This window comes from Salvelinus fontinalis, chromosome 23, assembly GCF_029448725.1.
Source record: "Salvelinus fontinalis isolate EN_2023a chromosome 23, ASM2944872v1, whole genome shotgun sequence".
In the NCBI taxonomy this organism is placed as follows: domain Eukaryota; kingdom Metazoa; phylum Chordata; class Actinopteri; order Salmoniformes; family Salmonidae; genus Salvelinus; species Salvelinus fontinalis.
Window position 1 is genome coordinate 46,065,562 of NC_074687.1, and position 25,125 is coordinate 46,090,686.

The window sequence follows — 25,125 nt, forward strand, 5'->3', positions numbered from 1 at the left end:
AGGTAATGGTTGGATCAGAATCACCTTTATAATCATTGGCCAGTACGGGGAATTAAGTACAACCACAAGTCCAAATTCCTTTATCCATCCATGGCTAATTTAGGAAAGTGACGATTTTAGCTAGTTAGCCACCGGATGACAACAACACAACGAGATGCAACAATTGAAGTTATTTCTGTCAATGACGTATGCTCTCAATGCAATTTGATTTGGGTGAAGCCAAAATCCAAGCTGGCTTCCCTTGACACTTTTTTTTGTTGGTGCACCAGGACAATTCACAGTTCACAGTTGAGCTTGCTCAGCTCAGCTCAATGCTGATTGGCAAATGTTTTGTACTTTTTTTTAATCAAGGGTGGCCAAATTCTCGCTGGCTTCCATTGTATTCAATGTTACAAGCGGCAACAATGTCATACTCATTTGGACCAGACAGCATCAGATGGCCTACACGTAGAGAGACAGATGGGTGCTGTTTCGCTCGCTCGGATGCTTTCTCCTGTGAATTGCGAGTTGAAGGAAAGTTATGAAACACAGAGACAAAAGATAATCATTTTTTATTTTGTATTTTTTTATTGGTACATTTTGTGGGCGGGAAGCCTGGCTTCCCTTGGCATCCATGAATACACACCATTGATTGGAGATTGGCTGCGCTTTAGAAGAGAGTGAGAGAAAGATGAGTGCGAGACAAACGGGGGAGAGAGAGAATGTGTGTGTGCGTTTGTGTGAGAGAGCAACGGGGAGAGAAAGAGGAGGAGATGTCTCTGTGATGGATAGATAGAAAGAGTATATAGCTTGTGGTTAAAAAAATGTAAGGCCATGCCGGTGCGCAAACAGGTGGACATATCTCTCTTCAATTTATACCTCCTCTCAAAACACGGGTCCTTATTCTCCAATCATGGATTTCAAATAATTGAATTGGTGTTGGCATTAGCTGGAGGGAGTTTTCACCATTTTTAAATTCATGACATCGAGTGTGGAGAATCGGTACGCAACCTGCCCCATTCTCTGTTCTACTCCCACTGTCCAAACAATTTTTCTCTAACTTATCTACACTTCTTACCCCTCCCCTTCTCTGCCCTCCCTGCCCAGGCACTCTCTATCATCCTCCGTATCCTCCCCTCCTTCCTAGTGAGCCAGTGCCCAGGGGCCTCCCTGGGGGCAACACACCTGTGGCCCATGAGGGCCCCAGTTCCCCCTGCCGCCACGTCCAGGCAGAGAGGGCAGTGCGTGAAAAATGGGCTGCCAAAGAGTCATATGTCAAACCCAGGAATGCCTCTCTGCTCTGCCTCTCCTTCTCTCTTTCCCTTTCTTCAAGATCTCTCTCAACTGAGAAATAACAAACAATACATCATCTGCTTAATGGTTTCATGCCGTTTTTCATTACATTTCATTAGACACCTATATATTTTGGAGGCCCCTAAGTGTGTACTAGGCACTGACTGGTTGCAAGGCACTTGTCATCAGAAAGGCATAGGCCAGGGGATGCTAACCATGAAGTTCAGGCTGATACTGTATATACTCCCCATAGAGGGGTTTACATTCCTTTCCCTCCATCTTATGGATATGAAACCGCATAAACAGTAGTCACAAGTCAGTGGCAAGTGCTGCACATAGATTAGATGAACTATCCCCCCTAGTGATACGAGCAAGTCGATTCCAAAAGGAGAGCATTTAAAGGAATGGAATCTTTCACTATCACTCTTATCTTCTAAAACATGCAGGAATTCCTCGCTCCCGGACAGCAATTACTCACACCAGCGTGTGTAGGCCTAAGTTTGAAGGCTTCCGTGCGTGTTGGAGCATGTGTGTGAATGTCTGTGTGCGTGCCTCTGTAAATGTGTGCTAGTTTATTAAGGACAATTCCACCAATCATCCTACCCGTCGTATTTCTGCATTTTGTAAGTTATATACCTTAACTTGATTGCTGACATGGAAAACATTTTGGGACTATATCAACAATGGACTAATGAAACAAATACCAACATAGATTTTGGGTGGAATCTTCCTTTAAGGTTTTGTGTGTGCATGTGTGTGTTACAACCATATAAGAATGTGTAAATGCTTGTTTATGCTTGTTTATGCTATTCAAACCTTGTTCATGTGAGTGATCAACTCCAAAAGTCCACATTGTTAGACTATAATATCATGGGAAGTACAATAGTCAGGTGACAGTCCCCAATAAAGTTTGACAGTATTCAACAAACATGATTCTATATAAATCATTATACCCACTGATAATCCCATAATCGAATATGTACATATACATAAGATTCTAATTGCCCTGACATAGGGTGGTTTAGGAATGTCCCAGTATGTAGAGTCTTTATTAAGGTCATAGGTAGTCTTCTCCTGTCTCAATGCTGCTCCAGTAGACGTTAACACAAGACAGCTATATCAACTTACTCTCCCCAAATATTGAAGGTGTGGTCTGTACCTAGTGAACCATTAACCACTTTCAAGCAGTTTTTTTACACTGTTTTTGTGAGTTCTGGTTAGTATTTATTACGGCAAATAAACTAAGGTAGGGATGGCACAAAACTGCCTCAATTATATGGCTCTTTTTTTTTTTACCCTGCACTCAGGTTGTGTGGTTACATCAAGACATGGGTCAAATACATGTATCACAAACATTCAAATACCTGAGGTACGCCTGATTCAGCTTCACCCACGTGCCTGAGGTGCAGAGTTTGCACTTTTTGGGACTATTCCAATGCATTTGCCACATGTATTTGACTCATCCGAACACTCTCAACGACTTTCCTTCTCTCGTCGTACTTCCTCCCTATCCCCCTTCTTACATTGAACCCGCTCTCTGAAATAATAAAAAAAATATCCTTGATGAAGATAAGAAGCTATTTTCAGACATAGCATTTGAACATATTACAGCCCCTATAGCCCTTCAGCCTTACACAAACCTTGCTGTAGAAACCTAGCTACCACCCATACCAATGCCCAGACTGCCTGGCAACAGGCTACCATCCCCAAACTCTGGGGCTTTACCTTTTTTGCCAGAGATTTACCGGCATTCACACGAGGCAGAGGAACAAAGAGACGATCTGTCAGACAGACAGAGAGGCCCATGCAGAGACAGACAAATAGAGAGAGATAGTTGGCTCGGGGTACTGGAGATGTGCTGTTCTCTTGAAACAGAAGCAAGGTTCCAGTTGGGGAGGTGAGTAATAGTCTCTTGGCACACTGGTTCTTTTCTTAAGGTAGCCCCACAGAAGGGTAGCTAGTTAAACACACCAGGCAGGAGCAACTGATGCACGATCTCTTGATCACTCTGGGTCACTCGGGATCTCTAAAGGGGAGGTCGGTGATCTGGGATCAGCCCATGGATCTCCTGGATCAATAATACATGCAGGGCTGGAGGCGAAAGAGAGCTGCATGGGGATGGCCTGTATCGCTGGCACAGGAGCTCGAGTTTTTTCAGGAATAGGTCTGCTGAGGACACGTCGTTCATGTTGTGTATATACATTGTGTGTGTGTGTGTCCATGTGTGTGCATGCGTGCGTGCGTGCGTGTGCATGTGTGTCTGTCTAGGAGATATCTCGGAAACGGGGTTTGGAAAGAGGAGGGATAACTATACTGTTGGCATGGTAATATAAAGAGGGCAGGGGATGTGCAGGAGCAAAGGATGAGATGGATGCGATTAAGAGGCTTGCTCCACAGTGATTCCAGTAGCAGAAGGTATGGGAGCTTTCACCTCCACCGGGCTCTCCTTCTCATCCTCTTCGTCATCCTCCTCTTCCTCCTCTCCAATATCATCATCATGCTCCGGGACAGCGAGCCCCGCCGGTCGATCAGTGGTCAGGTGATACTCCAGGCTCCCTGCTTCTCCATTGAAGGTCAGCTTGGCCTCTACGCTCCCAGTGCTAGAGGGACTAGCCAGCTCCTCTCCTCCCTCCACACCCAGCCCTTCCTGGGAATGCACCTCGGCCAGGGGTAGATCCCCATCCATGCTTCCCAGGGGAGGGATATCCACGTGGGTATGCCCACTAGGCGAGCCTCCGGGCTGGGTTGGGTCCTCCCCTTCGCCACGCATCTTCTTCACATTGAACGTCATGGGCGACACCTTGAAGGAGGAACTCTTGGAGGCAGGGCTCTTTGGGTGGTTCGGTGTGAAGCTCTTCTTGATCTTCTCGCGGCTCGCTGTCGGCACAATCTTGGTGCTGATCTTGTTCATCTTTTTCTCGATGCTCTGGCGTGAGAAAGCCTTCTTCAGGCTGTCCACCTTCTTCAGGCTGGAACGCTTCAGCCGGTCTGCTCTGGATCTCTCAACGGAGGGCCGGGTTGCTCCCAGACCCAGCGTTGCCTCTTCCTCCAGGGCTTCGTCTTCCTCGTGGTGACCCCCAGCATCATCGTCGGAGGAGGACAAGCTGATGGTATGGAGACCCTCCTCCTGGGAGCGGTTGGCGTCTGTGCCGGCGACGGACGGGGTAGGCGCCACAGGGGCGTTGTCCTCCAGCTGGCTGGCCTGGGGGGTCTTGGGGGAGTCCTTGATGAACACGCTGGAGGGGATCTCGTTGTCTTCCTGAAATACAGATGGGAGAGTGTTAGGATTAGGAAGGTGGTCATGTGAAGGAATGGGATGATCACTTGAACCAAGCCTTAGGTCATGACTCATTAATCAAGTGGATTAACACAAAACCATGCACACTATAATTGTCAAATATAAGTAACAGCAATAAAACATACGTACACACATGTATATCAATAGCATCTATACTTTTGTTTAATTTACATAAATCAAACCGTGCATGTGCACTGCAATAATGAGCAGTATACAGGACATCTCCAACCCTCTTCCAGAACAAATAGTTCCTACGTAATCGCAAAATTTTAAAAATGCCATTTTTATGCTGCTATTTGAAAATTAAACTCCCATGGGAATATTTCTAACCACACATGCACATAATCCACGCAAACATTCAATTAATTTCTCCGTACATCATTTGCCGCTGTATACTTTGGCAGCCATTAACGAATCTCACATGTGCACATCTTTTTCAGTAAGAGCTGACCCTGAAAGAAACCAGTCTCCACATGTTTCTTTTCTCTACTCCTGCAGACATCTGAGGAATTCCTACCTGTTTCTCTGCACGAGTCTCCCCCCTCCCTCCTCTATTCCTTCACTCTCTCCAGCCATGAAAAAATGAATTGCTATATTGAGAAAAAGGAGTGTTAAAAAGAGAGGGTAGTTGAATCCCCTGAGGTGTCTAAACGACTTTGTTCGTCTTCTCTCGTCATCTTACCTCCTTCTTCCTCCCCTCCTATGTGCCTCCATCTCCCTATTTTTCTCTCTCCTTTTCTCTCTCTATCCCTTTATACACACACAAACACACACGCACACGCACACACACACACCTCCTCCACATATATTATAGGTAAGCAGCTACAGTATATCCCAAAATGATAGTTGGTTGTTTGTCATCTGACAGCTTCCAGAGCATTAGGTACTCAAAAGTACTAGTTGCAGGTACAAGCCACACCCATTGATAAATGTCAATGCTGACGTGAAAGTAGGTAAGGGTTAATGTTTGGAATACGGTTAAAACGGAAAATAAATAGAAGTGCCAAGCACTGGGATTGAACCCATGAGCTTCAAAACCATAGCCCACAGTTTAAACCCTTCGTCTATCCCATCCACAATGCCCTAGCAAGCCTACTAGATACTAATAGGCGCTCGCTTTGCCCCTAGTGAACAGTATTGAATTGCATGCATGCACAAGACATCTCCCAATGTCCTGGGGATCTGGACAAATGTCTAACACTGTTTGCATGCATCTATCTCTTCACAAGTTCACTCGAGGCTCATGATATGCCAACGTAACTTGAACTTCTACGACAATCATGCAATTGTGTCAAAAGTGGATTCACGCAAATGTTTGAGGAAGTCAGGATTCAGTAAATGACCCAGAGTGGAAAGTAAGCGTGTGTGGTGTGTGTGTGTGTAAAGTGGTTATATTGGAAAGCCCCAAACTATCTTTGAGAAATGAATCTCCTTTGTATTTACTGTGTGTGTGTGTGTGTGTGTGTGTTTCCGCATGTGTGTTAATATATACGAAACTATAAGTAAATGTGCCCTCCATCATTTATTACACAGCATGGAAGAATGCTGGAAGCTATAGGAAGGATGCCACACATTGCTTTTCTGACCATGCCATTTGTCAATAGGTTGTCCTTAGTGTCTAGTTAGGGACCAACCAGAAGGACAGGAACAGCCCTCCCCCATCAATCACTCACTAACTCACCACCAATTGTACGCCCTTTCAGGAAAGAACATTATTCTTGACAGAGTAAAGGCCCCTTGAAGAGGCCTCTCTTTTTTATTGAGGTGGTGACTGTGACACATTGATGTGTTGTTTAAGTGTATTGAATTACATAAAACACAATTATGTACCATGTTACTTTGAAGAAAAAATAACCCGGGTCATGTTCATTAGGGCATGCAACTTAAAATGCTTTGAAATGCTGTGTAAAGGAAAAAATGAAATTAGGGTTTCTTATTGGACAAGTCCAGGTAATCACTTGCTGTTTCAGTCTGTTCGATTCCATTTTGTGCCTAATGAAAGTCTATGGAAAGAAACACTGCTTTGAAATCCATTAAATACATTGTGGAGCATACAGGAACGCCGGTGTGCTGGATTTTTTGTCAAACATTGATATTTCTCCTCTTTGCACCTGGATGACCACCAAATCTAGGTCCAAAAGGCTCCTTAACAGCTTCTACCCCCAAGCCATAAGACTGCTGAACAATTCATCAAATGGCCACCAGGACTATTTACATTGACGCAAAGTAAACAGCCAATAATCATACATCACCAGCCTTAACTAAATATATGAAATGCCACTTCACCGTGAAATACCATATTAACCTGCAGATACCCAGGACCTTACCTGAGCCACGCACTGCATGATTCACAGCTCAGGTGGAATTGGGCAGATTCCAAACATGTGTAGCTTCTAGTGACAGTGGAGGTAAATCTATCATCAGTGTTCTGTTCTTTTGAGTTCCTCAGTATTGAGAACAAAGCCTTTTATTTAGAGGCTCTGGCTTAAAGGAAGTGCCTCTAAACGCTGCGCGGATTCACAGTTTTACCAATTTCTACATCATATGGATAGACCCATTTTATCAAAGCCTCCATTGCCATGGTAATCAATATGATTGTTTATGTTGAACTCTGGTTTGAGGCAATGATTCTTACATGCACTAATGTGTATTTAATATGGATTAGGTAAATCAAGATTGACAGGATTCTCAGGCGTTCCAGGCGTAACCTTATCCAAAATGTATTTATTGCACAGAAGAACAGCTGACCAATAGCATAGGTCAACTTTTGTACTATGACAGATAGTAGATTGACATAGGCTAGTGCTTTTGCTTTTTGTTAGGCCTACTCATCTTGTTGGCTGACGAAAAATAGGCTAAATGTGGACAGTTCTTCAATATGCGCCTCGGAATTCGATGAGAGGGACGTGCGCAGTTGCGCCCCCCATGTGTCTGTCTTCATTCACTAATTGTGTGTGCATTTCTTATTTAACCTTTATTTAACTAGGCAAGTCAGTTAAGAACAAATTCTTATTTTCAATGACGGCCTATAACGGCCAAATCCGGACAATGCTGGGCCAATTGTGCACCGCGTATGGGACTCCCAATCACGGCCGGTTGTGATACAGCCTGAATTTGTAGCCTACTTCTTAGCTGAAAGGCCTGTGAGATGGACCCAATCATGTGACAAGAATTGGCTACATCTGACAGAGACATGTGAGTGAGAGGTGCTTCGGAGCAGTGCAGCTGGGAGAAGGGAACTATAATTATTATATTCAGCCCAAGGGCACAACCGCCACATTGGCAACAAAAGGCATGGATTTTTTTAAAGGGGCATTACGGTCACACAAGGGGGATGCCACTGCAAAATTCGAGGCTTGGTGAGATGACTATCAAGTGCTTGTCAAATTGTGAATGAGAGACTGATGAATTGTGTGCAGCTTTAGACTTTTTTCATAGTCATAATTAGAGTCACATCATAAAGCCTTAGAATGTATTCTAATCAAATACGTAGCCCAACGTTCTTATCCTAACTAAAGTTGAATAAATAACTCTAAATTAAGTATACACAATGCCTTGTGTATTCAGACCCTTGACTTTTTCCACAATGTGACCCGTTTCAGGAAACTAGGCGTATGTCGCGGGTCACTACTTCACAGGAGAACCGTTTGAATGTAAACTTTTTTTAAATGATCAAAATGCGTTTTTTTGACAGAAATGCTTTCTCGAACATGTGAACGTTCATGTGCCTTAAAAACAAAGTTGTATGCCATCTGTAAATACAAATACAATTCTTAAATCAGCCATGATTGACTGAGATAATGAGTGGGCTGGACATGCCGAGAAATTAGTTTGTATTGGTTTGTCATATAGCCCTCTTCTGTCTATTTGACCTGGTCTAGGTAATCTTGTCCAACGTGTTTTTTTAATGTATCGTCTATTGCTCTCCACTTTCTGGGGGACCGAGTTTTGAAATCAGTGGAATTAGAGTATGATAGCTAAGGGGATGTAGAAAATACCTGTCTCAGGATTACATCTTCAAACTAAGGGCATCTGTGACAGAGGGAGAAGCGTGCATCCATGTATACGAGCAAGATTGTCTGGCTAGCTACATTTTCAGATGTTACACGTTTCTAATTTTGTCAAAGTCATTTTCATTTCAAGTTAAAGTGTACTGTTAGCTAGCTAGCTAACATTAGCTATCTGGCTCCCTAGCTAACGTTACGTGTATGATCTGTGTAGTAATATTATTTGTATCTCAGAACCATTTGCTTTGCTAGTTATAGCCTAATATTAGCTAGCTAACATTGAACCTGGTTGGTTAGCTACCTGCAGATTCCTGCAGGGTAGTAACGTCACGAGTTGGGATTATGGTTCATTGTTTAGCTATCTATCTAGCTATGTGTACTCCACTATGCAAGTAACCATTTCAATAGAATGATCATGATGTCACTGCAACAACTGTTGATAGACGTAGCTGATAAATTCACTCTGGATATCTAGTCTGATTTCAGAGCACTCTTGTCTGAGTGTGCCAGAACTCAGAATAACTGACAAATTTACAAACGCTTCACACCTGTTGAATATGGCCGGTGTCAGTGAACGTTGGCAAAAAAGCATGATCAAATTGTTGCCAGCAGCACAGTTTCAGTCACCAACGCTCAAGATAAGATAAAACAGCCTAACCAGCTCTGCTCGGGTGAGTAAAATGGTCAGTGAGCTTTTCTCTCATTTTTGTCTGGAAGTAGCTAGCAAGCAAGCCAACATTAGCCAGTTAGCTTTGGTGCTTGACTGCTGTTGTTAGGACAGATTCCTCGGATCAACCCTACTCCTCAGCCTCACATGTGAATCCTTAACTTCTCTAGGGTAGGGGGCAGCATTCTGAATTTTGGATGAAATGCATGCCCAAATTAAACAGCCTGTTTCTCGGGCCCAGAAGATATGATATGCATATAACTGGTAGATTTGGATAGAAAACACTGCTAAAATAGTGTCTGTGAGTTTAACAGAACTGATTTGGCAGGCGAAAACCTGAGAAAAATCCATTCAGGAAGTAGTTTTTTTTTTGTTTGTAGTTTTCTATTCAATGCCATTACAGTATCCTTCAATGCCATTACAGTATCCCTTGACTTAGGACTCAACTTGCAGTTGCTATGCCTTCCACTAGATGTCAACAATCTTCAGAAAGTGTTTCAGTCTTGTATTCTGAAAAATGAGGAAGTAAGAGCAGTCTGAATGAGTGGACCCTAAAGTTTCACAGAGCTTTTTCTTGCGCACAACCGAGAGAGTGCCTTTCTTGTTTACCTTTTATATTGACAACGTTATTGTCCGGTTGAAATAGTATTGATTATTTAGGCTAAAAACCACCTGAGGAGTGAATATAAACATCGTTTGACATGTTTCTATGAACTTTAAGGATACAATGTGGATGTTTTTGTCTTCCTGTTTTGACTGCGTTTGAGCCTGTGGATTACTGAAGAAAACGCGCAAACAAAACGGAGGTTTTTGGGTATAAAGAGACTTTATCGAACAAAAGGAACATTTATTGAGTAAATGAATGTCTGCTGAGTGCAACCATATGAATATCATCAAAGGTAAGGGATTCATTTTATCTCTATTTCTAAATTGTGTAACTACTCAATCTGGCTGGCTACTGTTTGTAATGATTTGTCTTGTGGGCTATGTTCTCATAATCGTAATGTATGCTTTCGCCGTTAAGCATTTTTAAAATCTGACACCGTGGTTGGATTCACAAGAAGTTAATCTTTAAACCTATGTAAAATATGTTTTGTTTTCTGAATTTTTATAATGAGTATTTCTGTATTTGAATTTGGCGCCCAGCAGTTTCACTGGCTGTTGAAGAGATGGGACGCTACCGTCTCACGTGCCCAAGAGAGGGGTGGGGCTAAAGCTTAAGAGGATGTGAATGATGCTGAATGTGTGTAGCCAAAGAAGAGCTCTCCAGTAGGTGTAAAAAAAAATGTAATTAAATAAAAAAGGTGTACCAAACATTCAAAGGCCATTTTCTCAAAAGTGAGGTGAAAGTTGATCAACTTTCAAAGCAGAATTACTTTCCAATTGTTCCTCAACTATAGTGTGTGGTATAACATATTATAGCTCTGGGTTTCTACTTTTATCCAATGTAAAAAACACACAATTTAAATTGTTATTACATAAGACCGAATTGAGCCGGTCAGTCAGATATAGCATAGCCATATCAGGTCCTAAAATAAGGACAACTCAGAGTATGGTATTCTGTTATTCTGAAGTAGACTACATTTTCCTCATATCATGTTTCTTTAGATCTGTCTAAAATAAATAATGGATTTATTGTGATTGTGTATATTACATTTATGTATTATACTTTTTAAAATGTAGATGTTCCAAAGGTCTGCATCAGTGTCTTGTAGGTTATGCGTGGAAGCCAGGAGATGCTAAATGTGTTTATGTTAATTAATGTCTCAATTACCGTGAGACCAGCAGTTATTTGCTTGACAATCATCGACTGACAAAAGTTCATGACTGCCACAGCCCTAGTTAGCACCTCAGGGCACAGGTCTAGTTTCAACCATACCTCACTGGGATAACCTGTTCTCCCTCTTTCCTTCCTTCTTATCAACCATCCTCTCCCTTCCTTCCATTTCTCCTTCCTGCTGTTGATGAAAAGAAGCAACTGTCCCCATTTCAGCGCAGAGATGACAAACATATCGAGTGCCACACCCATACTTATCCTTCCAACTGTAGCTCCAAATGCATTGTTCCAAATGTTCAGTGGTGACCCGTCATTCAGGGCAGGTGGGGCTGTTTAGCATGTTACTTTGGCAAACTTCTTATGGCTGGGGGCAGAATTGAGTAGCTTGGATGAATAAGGTGCCCAGAGGTGCCCAGAGTAAACTGCCTGCTCCTCAGTCCCAGTTGCTAATATATGCATATTATTAGTATATTTGGATAGAAAACACTCTGAAGTTTCTGACACTGTTTGAATGATGTCTGTGAGTATAACAGAACTCATATGGCAGGCAAAAACCTGAGAAAAAATCCAACCAGGAAGTGGGAAATCTGAGGTTGGTCGATTTTCAAATGAGCCCCTATTGAAGATACAGTGTGTTTGAGGCTTCTACTGTAAAGGGGGGCTGAATGAGAGGGGATTGAGTCAGAGGTCTGGCAGAGTGCCAGGAGATGGTCACGCGCTTTCACATGAGAGGTAGCTTCCGTTCCATTTGCTTTTTCTGAAGACAAAGGAATTCTCCGGTTGGAAAATTATTGAAGATTTATGTTAAAAACATCCTAAAGATTGATTCTATACATCGTTTGACATGTTTCTACGGACTGTAACGGAACTTTTTGACATTTCATTTGAAACTAGTGAACGCGCTTCGTGAGTTTTGATTTGTTTACCAAAAGCGGTAACAAAAGTAGCTATTTGGACATAAATGATGGACATTATTGAACAAATCAAACATTTATTGTGGAACTGGGATTCTTGGGAGTGCATTCTGATGAAGATCATCAAAGGTAAGTGAATATTTATAATGTTATTTCTGACTTCTGTTGACTGCACAATATGGCGGATATTTTTTTCTCTTGATTGGGCTCTGAGCGCCGACCTCAGATTATTGCATGGTTTGCTTTTTCCGTAAAGGTCCAGTGGAAAGTACAGACCAAAAGTTAAAAAAGTTATATTACAGTCCGTAAAATAATGACAAACGAAGTATTGAATCAATCTTTAGGATGTTTTTAACATAATTCTTCAATAATGTTCCAACCGGAGTATTCCTGTGTCTTCAGAATTGCGATGGAACAGAGCTCGCTCTCACGTGAATGTGCATGGTCAGAGCATGTTCAGGTCATGGCAGACCTGACTCAATCCTCTCTCCTTCGGCCCCATTAAACAGTAGAGGCATCAGACAAGGTTCTAACGGCTGTTGACATCTAGTGGAAGCCTTAGGAAGTGCAACATTACCAATATCCCACTGTATCTTCAATAGGAGCTGAGTTGAAAATTGACCAACCTCAGATTTCTCACTTCCTGGTTGGATTCTTTCTCAGGTTTTTGCCTGCCTGATGAGTATACTCACAGACATCATTCAAACAGTTTTAGAAACGTCAGAGTGTTTTCTATCAAAATCTACTAAGAATATCCATATTTTAGCTTTCATGGCTTTGTATCAGGCCGTTTACTCTGGCATGCTTTTCATCCGGACGTGAAAATACTGCCCCCTACCCCAAAGACGTTTTAATACATGTCGTTTTGCAAACAATGTAAAAAAATAAAATAATTGAGTTAATAAAGTTCAATGCAAACATGTTCTCTTTTTTGCTTTCTTGACCAAGGCAGTTCCAAAATGCAGGTGTTTCAGCCTAGCTCAGTTCTTTCTGTGGTGGTGGGGCAGCCAGCAGACAATCTGGAGCATAGGGGTTGGTAATGTTCTCTAGTTGCGACGTGATTGGCTCAGTGCTCTGTCACTCTGCAACATCTATGAGTAGAGCTTGAAAATTCAAGTCCCTTGGGTGCTGCCATAGATTTACATTAGAAGTGCCCATCCAAGAAGGCTCAATGTCACTGACCACAGATAAAAGAATGTCAAATCACATTATATCTACCGTAGCTTTGATTGGATTGATCACGTCAACATACTTTCCAAATCTTAGCTAGCAAGCCAGCAGTCATCATCATGAATCAAGTCGACAATCTACTGGCAAATCCTTTTCAATCCTTGTCAAAAGAAGGATTGGCCATTGGACATTACACAACAAGTTGGAAATCACAAATTCAACAATGAGTGGTTTGGAAGGAATCAGCAATGCAAAGCAATCACTAGCCTGCTATTCAGTGGAGTCACTGTGTTGTCCAAGTCTGGGTTTAAGGGTCTGTTTTCCAAGCTTAAAAGGATAAACATTCAACATGAAGGGACGGAAAAGGTTAAATACATGACCCATGCTGTCAATCCAGCATGACTTCTGCTGTGTTCAAAACAACTGGAAACTTGGAACTGGGAAATCTCAGGCCACAGTGAGTTCAAGACAACTGGGAACACGGAAAAAAACGAGCTCCGACTGGGAAAAGACGTTTTGAACGGTCATCCAACTCGGAATTCCAAGTCGGGAACTCGGACCACCTTCTAGAGCTCCGACATGAAGATCACTGATGTCCTGATTAACTGTGTTCACAGTTGTCTTGAAAATACCATGAATCCAGAGAATGCCAGACGAAGGACTGCCGCTCCACCTTGCTGTTCAAGTCAGCACAGCACAAGGTGAGTCCCAAAATAGTGTGTATGCTGCTGCATAATGATGTAATATGCCAGGGAGAAATGCATACTGTAGCTAAGAAAGTAATTATACGTGTATGTTGTGTAGTAAGCTGTTAGTATCCCATGTGCCTAATTTGGTCCCTTTCCCCCGTCTAACTGATTCTACTGTTCTGACTTGGTGGTGCACATGTAGCCAATAGCCTGTTTTAGAGAAATGCCTTCATTGAATTTTCTAAGCAATTTCATTGTCTGCTTATATGCCCCCTTTATTTATCCTATGGTTCTGACTTGGTGTACAGGGAGAACACTGTAAGAATCATATTAACTACATCTTTCCTAGCTCGCTCATTGTCTTAATCAAAACGATGGATTGCCTCTAATCTGCTCGTTGTCCCCTTCTGCCATAGTTTGTACATCTCAATTGTCAGTAGAAACCACATTTGTATAAGCAAGTCAGCCATATCAGCTACAGGATGTTTTTTAAAAGGCAGTAAACGAGGCTGAATGAACTGTTTCGCTGCCAGACAAGGCTTCACTGATAGCCAGGTGTAGAAGGGGTAAGAATTCACATGGTGCTGAAAAGAAAACTCTGCTGTTGGGACAGATTTATGTAGGCCCTAACAGTTTTTGGGCACCGTTTGTCATCGTTATAGTGCAATTAATATATGTTTTAGTGTTGTGTTGTGGATTTTATGGCATGCATCAACAACAAAAAATGGAGGAGTTTGTCCCGTCAAGATTTACATGCTAAAATCACTGCTGAACATGCTTGAGAGGGACTTTAATGCTTGAGAAGGAATTTAATTATGAATAACTGGCTGTTGTTTTAACAGCCTTCTCTACAAATAGATGTAAGGCATTGACATAAGGTGTGTAAATGATAACAGAAACCCATTTATTGATGTGACCTACCTGTGCAGTGTGTGTGTCCAGTTGTGAGGCTGTGCGTGTATTCAAACACATCATTGGACCTCACACTATGACCCAGCATGGGACCTATTGTAATTGGAACGTTTAAACTGGGACTCTCAACTTATTAGTGGATATTTTTTTATTTAACCTTTTTTTAACTAGGCAAGTCAGTTAAGAAGAAATTCTTATTTGCAATGATGGCCTACACCCGGCCAAACATGGACGACGCTAGGCCAATTGTGCACCGGCCTATGGGACTCCCAATCATGACCAGATGTGATACGGCCTAGATTCAAACCAGGGACTGTAGTGACGCCTCTGGCACTGAGATGCAGTGCCTTAGACCGCTGCGCCACTCAGGATGCCTACAATAATTGTGTGTGTGTGTGTCATTTACATTATTTTTTTTCTTTAACTTTTCTTTAATTAGGCAAGTCATTTAAGAACAAATTCTTCTTTACAATGACGGCCTATACGATCATTGAGATGCTTTTGCTTCACTAATCTAAACTTAATTGTTCAATTGTGCAGGTATTTGCTCCAACCCTGATCCAACAAACCTGATTATATTAACTCAACTTTGTTTGAGCAGAGCTGGATAAAAAGCCTGCACACCCAGCACACTGTAGCTCTTCAGAAAGGTCCCCTGAGATAGACAGACCAGCTACTCTGAGTTGACGAAGGGGGCAATGTAAGCCAATCCTGCAGACTCTTTATGTTCTTTAGAAGAAGTATGGGTGTGGCACGATAGTGTCATCACTGGCTTGATGAGCTCAGCAAGGAGTCTGGCAGCAACAAGCCACTTCCGTCTGTGTCCCCATTTGATACGGTGACACAACAACAACAAAAATAGTTTGGATCTCAAGTCATTCAAGAGGCACACTTAAAGTACTGTCGTTCCTCTATTGCGTGTGTGTGTGTGGGTGTGTGCCTGTGCACATGTCTGTGTATGCATGTGTGTATTCTTGGGATTGCATTATCCACCTAGCTCATCTAGCCTACCGGTGTATTAACTGTCATATCTCTAGGGTAATACATTAGCTTAACATTTCCCTTACCCAGATTGCATAGCCTACATTTAAAACCAAGCCCTGTCTCTACAACACCAAACCACACGAAAACAAGCCGTGAAGCGAGGGTCTATCTATCCTGAATGCTTTTTTGAGGGGCTGCCAAATGACACCCTATTCCATATTTAGTCAGGTGTGTGTAGGGAATATAACGCGATGGGGAACAGGGTGCCATTTGGGCCTCATACATAGACTTCATGGAGAACAGGTGTATTTTCTGAGGACTCCACAAATCTACTAGGAGGTTGATTCCCGTGGGGCAGCGGTTGGCACAGGTGGGTTGGCACAATGAGTCAGGTGCCAACTGGGGACTCCGTCAACGAGAGGGCACCACGTCACATCACTTACTTACCAACACACAGTGGCACATATACACACACACACACACCCACACACACACACACACACCCACACACACACACACACACACACACACACACACACACACACACACACACACACACACACACACACACACACACACACACACACACACACACACACACACACACACACACACACACACACTTTTTCAGGAGAGAGGCATGGGAGGTGCTCAAAGGAAGGAGAAAGAAGACAACAGAGAAACTAAGACAAACTAAGTCGGAGTCCTCAGAGATACTTGGTTGATTGCTCTGTTATTGTGTGGCTTGAATGGATTGAGAGGAAGAAGGCTCGGTGGACATTCAAACAAACGTATTAACGCATCCCCTCAAGGGATGAACTCGACACACAACTTGGGCACAAACCAAAAGTCATCGAACTCATTTCGAACGCACTTCTTTTCTCTTCTCACTGTCTCTGTCTCTCTGTATTTACGCCACTCTCTTTTTTTCTTCACCTTTTCACCCTTCCTCCATCTCAGTCCCTTCATTTCCACTTTATCTACACAGCCACCTCCTCCTCCCCCTCCCGACATTAGTGTCATCACGTCCCCTTGTCCTGGGAAAATAACAAACCTGGAGCCTCCTCCCTGAGCCTCTTTCCATGGAAATTTGACTTCATCTGCATGTGCTTTGATTAGCCTGCCGCAAAGCATTGTGGGATTCCACTGGGTACATCCCAGCGTTACGTAACATTTATTCCCCCTGTGTCGACAGGGCAGTAGGAAGGAAGGAAATGGGTTTTCTGTCGTTTGGCGTGTGAAGAGATCAGCCATGTGATTGGCTGATACCTTAGTACAACATACAGTACATTACCAGGGGAAACGGGAAACAGGTTAACACACATGGGCACACACACTGGCAAAACAATGAACGGGGGAAACACACACATACCAGTACATGCAAGCAACCGCGCACACACACAAAGACACACAGACAAACAGACACACACACTGGCAAAACAACCCCGTCACATGATGGTTTTCTGATTGAACAGCCATTATGAACTGAGGTAAAGACAGATTTGCATGTCTACTGAAGACAACTGTCATAGACTTGATATGAAGCATCCTGGGTGTTATGTCACGCTCATGTCAGCATTACGTAGTTTACCGTATTTCAAGTCAATACAACATAGTGACTCATCATGCCTACCCGTTAAGTGACCACACAGGATGGCACAACAAGTTTCAGGGCCTCTTCCCCACCCCTACCGAATGGGACAAAAAAAAAAAAAGGCATGACTGAGCTTATGCAATTACAAAAATACAATGCCCAATTCAACTCCAAGCTCAAGCTGCTAACGTGCTAACCAACTCAATGCCGGTGCGTAGAGTGGCATCAAAACATCCTGCTGACATGCCGAGCTATGGGATGCCTATGCTAATCTTGTTAGCCATTTTGCACATTGAACTTGCTCTGTTCTTAGCATTGTTTCAGGACAATGGCGTGGGCGTATATCATGGCCATTGTGTCGATAAGCAGCTATGGAGATAATACACTTTTTTGTTGTCAGAGTAGTTCTTGATTGTTGCATTGTTTACTTGGTTTTTACTTGGAATCGTCTACGCGAGGTCAAAGGTCAAATCGAAGCAGAGAACTCCATGAATTGTCTCGAGCCCTAGTTGGTTTGAATAAAAAACAGTAAAAGTGGGCTATTGTTTTTGCTTTCCTCAGCCCCTATCTTTTGGACCTTGAGACTTTGTCCTGGGAGTGTGGATGAATGGCTGCCTGTGCCTCTGTTCAAATGTCAAAGAGAAGCAAGGTAACTCACATGAATCCCATCTGGATTGAGGCCACTCACAAATGACAATTCTTTCCTAACTCTATGGCTTGGTTTGATCCCTCGCTGGTCTCCCCCAGTCACCTCTTCTCCACCAATTAGATTCAGTGATCCCTTTTAGAAAAGTCGCCACCTGCATGTGGAACATAACCAAATCGCTCGTGGTGTGTGTGCGTAAGAGTCATGACACACACACTTCTGGGAGTTATGGGTCTATAAGGACTCTTTTCCTTTGCGATTATAGGAAAATAAAAAATTATATCTTGATACCTTAACTGAACTGTTGAATTCTAGCCCTCACAGCATACAAATGGACTTAACTTGGTCCAAAAGAAAGTATGATTTAAGTATTTATTGAATAATACAATAGCTTGGGCTTGTTTCCATTACGCTTATACTGTCCCTTAGGTGATAGTGTTTCAATAGAGAATTGAAAGCGCAACCAGAGATGGGCAGTACTTCTGTTGCATGTAATTGAAATACTGTATGTATTTCAATTACTTCTGAGTATTTTGTAATTGATATTAAACTGGGCTGAACTACAGTCCAATGTGTTTTGTAACAAGATACTTTCGAGAGCTGTAATTGGTATTTTCAAAATACACATTTTTATAGACATTCACATTTTGTCGATCGTGAGTGACTGGTCGATCTCCAAGGCGTTCTTAGTCAATCGCCAAACATTTCTGTAAAAACCCAACACTAAAGACTTGCGTTCCTATATTTTGAATTAGTCTCGCGCTATTGGCATTAGGTGCACCCAATTCAGCTGTACTGCACGACGGGTAGGGGAAGTGATCCCATTTTGAACCATTTCATGTGTCTAAAGGTACAAACTCGGCCATAATGACGTTTTTAGTTATGTTAAAAAAAAATCTGAGTGGTAGATCTCGGGTTGCCTCTTGAATCAGAAAAGGTTGGTGACCACTCCTCTAAATACATGGCTCTGATAATACCCAGTGGGCTTTGTAGTTCATTTTAGAATATACATTTACATTTTTGTCAGTTAGCAGACAGAGTGACTTGCTCAACAAAGGTAGATAAACGACAACATATCATAGTCATAGCAAGTGAAATGTTTCTGTAACTGTTACTGAGAATATTTTTGCTGTTTGGGCTGGCTACTTGCACATTTATTTTTGTATTTTCAAATGCAAAACACATGCATTTGAATTAAACACATGACAAAATACATGCATTCTACAGTTTAGTTTGATACATTGATCTTTATGGTATTTTGTATTTTCTAATTATATTTTGTCATGTATGCACATCCCTGAGTGCAACAAAGTAACCCGGGGTTGTCACACCACCCATGCACACAAGGAATCATTGACAGCCATTGGCAGTATGCACAATGTCTTAGGAGACTGAAACGCATGTAGTTGTCAAACCTGAATTGGTGAAAGGCAAAAGAGCAGGACTCAGGGTAGAAATAACTAACACTCCTCAAGACAAATACATTAAAGAAGCCTCTCGCTCTCTCACTCTCAATTTCAATTTAAGGGGCTTTATTGGCATGGGAAACATATATTTACATTGCCAAAGCAAATGAAATAGATATTAAACTAAATTGTAATAAACAATAAAAAAAAATGAACAGTAATTACTTCATGTCAACCTCTCCTCGTGTTTTCATTTTGTCTAATTGCCTTCACATACCTCCTTCCCCTTTTCTATTCCTGAACTTTTCTTTTCAGCTCTTTAACTCTGTCCACCTCTCTCTGTTGTCTTTTTTTCTCTTTAACTCTCTATTTTCCACCTCTCTCTCTCTCTCCTTCCCTCTTTCTTTTTTTTGGACTTCTCTCTCACCGTAGCCTGTTCAAAAAGAGGGAGATTAACAGAGGAATGAACCACAAAGGGAAAATGAGAACGATGACAAAGGGAGGAGCCACAGGGTAAACAAACATATTTGTTCATTTAAGTCTGCAGGTCTTTCTGGCTCCACAGACAGGGACAGACATATTAGGTGTCATGACAGAAACAGGGTCATATTCAATAGACTAGGGCACGCAACATTTTATTTTTTAAATGTTTGATTATGCAACTGAGTGCAAATGAGTGATAGTCCCTCCCTGTTTCAGTCTGTTTTCTTCCGTTTGGTGCCTATGAACACAAGACAGATGAGTGTTGGGATTCAAGGCCCACATTCATGTTGCGGTAGCTGTCACTGAACAAAACTCATCCATGCACATCGGGGGATAAGGAAACAAAAGGCTTTGTTGTTTGAGAGAGAGACAAAAACAAAATTATTGGAAGGAGAGGGTATTTGTACGTGAGCCCTGCCTACTGAAACAAAACACCTTTGAGATCTTGGCACGTACCCACGCACGCACGCACGCGTGCGCGCGCACACGCACACACACACACACACACACACACAATTCATGGCTATACCCTCAGGACAGTTTTGGTCTTGTGCTTGGACCTGTGGAAATAGATTTGCTGTATAACATAGACGCTGTAGAGTTGACTATGCATACTATGAATAACACACGTCTACACTATATCAACCTTGTGGATCATGGATATTAGAAGGATATGAGAGTGTAATAGGGACTGTAACTGATTGGCAAGTTACAGTTTTTTTCCAGTCACTTTGGTGCAATTTTCAAAAGTGTGTGGTACAATGTTCACAACTCTTAGTACAAAGCTCAAAACAGATAATCAAAAAGGCAGTTGTTGCAAATCTTTAAGCACATTTTCAGTTGACTAAGATGATAGTCTCTTTTTCACCAAACGTAATTGGTGTTTCCTCTAGAAATACATGTTTCACATTAAAATACATGCTCATATAAAGTAATTGCCTTTCGCAACGCAATGTTCACGTTCATTTTGATATGATTGTCTTCTCATTTGTTAAAAGAAGTTAATCTGACTACTTTTAAATGATAATCACTAAACCGTTTGGTAAACCTATAGATTTTAAGCTGGTTTTTCTACTACAGATTTTTAGAACTACAGTACATAGTGAAAATGTAACAGTCCTGACCTGTTTTATGTTGTTTTTATGTGTTTATGGTCAGGGCATGTGTTTTGGGTGGGCAGTCTATGTTATTCGTTTCTATGTTGGTTTTGGTTTGCCTGGTATGGCTCTTGATTAGAGGCAGGTGGTTTGCATTTTCCTCTAATCAAGAGTCATATTTAGGTAGGGCATTATCACTGTGTGTTTGTGGGTGATTGTCTCCTGTGATGTCTATCGTGTTGTCGATGTTTTTTCACATTTGGAGCTGTTTTGCTGTTCGTTCGTTTTGATGTTCGTTCCTGTTCGTAAGTTTACGTTTGTCCATGTAAGTTTATGTTCAGGTTCCGTTGTACGTCGTTTTCTTATTTTGTAGTTTTGAAAGTGTTTTGTTTTGTTTAGTCTACGTCGTATGTGTAATAAAAATGGCTTATTTCCCTAACTCCGCATTTTGGTCCGAAGATCCTTCTCTCCTCACCTCTTCTGAGGATGAGGAGAGCGACAGCTCTAACAGAATCACCCACCAACCCAGAGCCAAGCAGCGGAGTCAAAGGAGAAAGGGACAGGAAAAGAAGGAGCAATGGACATGGGACGATGTTTTGGACGGAAAGGGTTGCTACACTTGGGAGGAGATCCTGGCTGGGAGGGATCGCCTTCCATGGGAACAGCTGGAGGCACTGAGGAGAGCGGAGGCTACCGGAGAGAGGAACCGGAGCTATGAGGGAACGCGTCTGGCACGGAAGCCGAAAAAGCCCGTGAGTAACTCCCAAAAATTTCTTGGGGGGGGGGGCTAAAGGGTAGTGGGCCAAGGGCAGGTAGGAGACCTGCGCCCACTTCCCAGGCTTACCGTGGAGAGCGGGAGTACGGGCAGGCGCCGTGTTACGCAGTAGAGCGCACGGTGTCTCCTGTACGAGTGCATAGCCCAGTGCGGGTTATTCCACCTCCCCGCACTGGGAGGGCTAGATTGGGCATTGAGCCAGGTGTCATGAGGCCGGCTCAACGCGTCTGGTCTCCAGTGCGTCTCCTCGGGCCGGCATACATGGCACCTGCCTTACGCATGGTTTCCCCGGTTCGCCTACATAGGCCGGTGCGGGTTATTCCACCTCCCCGCACTGGTCGGGCAACCGGGAGCATTCAACCAGGTAAGGTTGGGCAGGTTCAATGCTCAAGAGTGCCAGTACGCCTCCACGGTCCGGTATTTCCGGCACCACCTCCCCGCCCCAGCCTAGTACCTACAGTGTCTACACTATGCACTAGGCTACCAGTGCGTATCCTGAGCCCTGTTCCTCCTCCACGCACTCTCCCTGTGGTGCGTGTATTTAGCCCGGTGCCTCCAGTTCCGGGCCCACGCACTAAGCTACCAGTGCGTCTCCAGAGCCCTGTACACACTGTATATTCTCCCCCTACTAATCCTGATGTGCTTGTCCTCAGCCCGGCGTCACCAGTGCCGGTACCACGCATCAGGGATAGAGTAGGCTTTGAGAATACAGTGTGCCCTGTCCCTGCTCCCCGCACTAGTAGGAAGGTGCTTGTCATTAGCACGGTGCCTCCAGTTCCGGCACCACGCACCAGGTCTACAGTGCGCCATATCCGGCCAGAGCCATCCGTCTCCCCAGCGCCATCTGAGCCATCCGTCTCCCCAGCGCCATCTGAGCCATCCGTCTCCCCAGCGCCATCTGAGCCATCCGTCTGCCAGGAGCCTGCAAAGCCGCCCGTCTGCCATGAGCCTGCAAAGCCGCCCGTCTGCCATGAGCCTACAGAGCCGTCGGCCAGACAGGAGCCGCTAGAGCCGTCAGCCAGACAGGAGCCGCTAGAGCCGCCCGCCAGACAGGATCTGCCAGAGCCGCCAACCAGACAGGATCTGCCAGAGCCGCCAACCAGACGGGATCTGCCAGAGCCGCCAACCAGACAGGATCTGCCAGAGCCGCCAACCAGACAGGATCTGCCAGAGCCGCCAGCGAGCCATGAGCAGCCAGAGCCGTCAGTGAGCCATGAGCAGCCAGAGCCGTCAGTGAGCCATGAGCAGCCAGAGCCGTCAGAGAGCCATGAGCAGCCAGAGCCGTCAGAGCGCCATGAGCGTCGAGAGCCGTCAGCCTGCCATGAGCGTCGAGAGCCGTCAGCCTGCCATGAGCGTAGAGAGCCGTCAGTCTGCCATGAGCGTCGAGAGCCGTCAGCCTGCATGGACCTGCCAGAGCCGTCCAAACAGGACCTGCCAGAGTCCTTCAGCCGGGATCTGCCCCTTGTCCCGGTGTTGCCCCTTGTCCCGGTGCTGCCCCTTGTCCCGGTGCTGCCCCTTGTCCCGGTGCTGCCCCTTGTCCCGGTGCTGCCCCTTATCCTGGTGCTGCCCCTTATCCTGGTGCTGCCCCTTGTTCCGGTGCTGCCCCTTGTCCCGGTGCTGCCCCTTGTCCCGGTGCTGCCCCTTGTTCCGGTGTTGGCCGTTTATTTAGGGGAAAGTGGTTTTAGGGTGGTCATTAGAAGGGGTAGACAGAAGAGGGGAGTGACTAAGGTGGTAAGGGGACAGCGTCCTGAGCCGGAACCACCACCGTGGTCAACTGCCCACCCGGACCCTCCCCTGGACTTTGTGCTTGTGCGCCCGGCGTGCGCATCTTGAGGGGGGGGTACTGTAACAGTCCTGACCTGTTTTATGTTGTTTTTATGTGTTTATGGTCAGGGCATGTGTTTTGGGTGGGCAGTCTATGTTATTCGTTTCTATGTTGGTTTTGGTTTGCCTGGTATGGCTCTTGATTAGAGGCAGGTGGTTTGCATTTTCCTCTAATCAAGAGTCATATTTAGGTAGGGCATTATCACTGTGTGTTTGTGGGTGATTGTCTCCTGTGATGTCTATCGTGTTGTCGATGTTTTTTCACATTTGGAGCTGTTTTGCTGTTCGTTCGTTTTGATGTTCGTTCCTGTTCGTAAGTTTACGTTTGTCCATGTAAGTTTATGTTCAGGTTCCGTTGTACGTCGTTTTCTTATTTTGTAGTTTTGAAAGTGTTTTGTTTTGTTTAGTCTACGTCGTATGTGTAATAAAAATGGCTTATTTCCCTAACTCCGCATTTTGGTCCGAAGATCCTTCTCTCCTCACCTCTTCTGAGGATGAGGAGAGCGACAGCTCTAACAGAAAATGTATGTATGTAAAGTAGAAACATAAAGCATGATATATATACTGTCATGTACTATTAATTAACTTCTTCTGGCTGCAAGCCCGACGTCGGTACACTTATGACAACAGCCAGCTCAAGTGCAGGGCGCGAAATTCAAAATATATATTTTTTAAATATTTAACTTTCACACATTAACAAGTCCAATACAGCAAATGAAAGGAACACATCTTGTGAATCCAGCCAAAAGATGTTTTAAATGTTTTACAACAAAAACAGCACGTATATTTATGTTAGCTCACCACCAAATACAAAAAAGGACAGACATTTTTCACAGCACAGGTAGTATGCACAAAGCCAACCTAACTAACCAAGAACCAACCAAACTAACCAACAAACGACTTCATCAGATGACAGTCTTATAAAATGTTATTCAATAAATCTATGTTTTGTTTGAAAAATGTGCATATTTCAGGTATAAATCATAGTTTACATTGCAGCTACAATCAGAAATTGCACCGAAAGCAGCCAGAATAATTACAGACACCAACGTCAAATACCTAATTACTCATCATAAAACATTTCTGAAAAATACATAGTGTACAGCAAATGAAAGACAGGCATCTTGTGATTCCAGCCAATATTTCCGATTTATTAAGTGTTTTACAGCGAAAACACAATATAGCGTTATATTAGCTTACCACAATAGCCAGAAACACAAGCCATTTCCCAGCAGTAAAAGTTAGCAATCGTAACAAACCAGTAAAAGATAATTTTGGACTAACCTTGATATTCTTCATCAGATGACAGTCCTATAACATCAGGTTATACATACACTTATGTTTTGTTCGAAAATGTGCATATTTAGAGCTGAAATCAGTGGTTATACATGTTGCTATCGTAGTTACTTTTTCCACAATGTCCGGATATTTTTCTGACACTTTTTCTGACACACATATTCTGACCAAATAGCTATTCATAAACATAACTAAAAAATACATGTTGTATAGGAAATGATAGATCCATTAGTTCTTAATGAAATCGCAGTGTTAGAATTCTAAAAAATAACTTCATTACGACATCCAGCTTCGGTATAGCTAGAGTACCCAAA

General features: G+C 43.4%; 1 protein-coding gene across 1 annotated transcript in view; it reads right to left on the bottom strand.

The window, feature by feature from the left end:
- Window positions 1–534: 534 nt before the first annotated feature.
- Window positions 535–25,125, bottom strand: part of LOC129821407 (caveolae-associated protein 2-like) — a 31,406-nt gene continuing 6,815 nt past the window's right edge. The window contains exon 2 of the mRNA XM_055879047.1: window positions 535–4,531. Within this exon, the coding sequence (XP_055735022.1) occupies window positions 3,650–4,531 (882 nt within the window). The 3' untranslated portion in view covers window positions 535–3,649. The remainder of the gene's footprint in view (window positions 4,532–25,125) is intronic.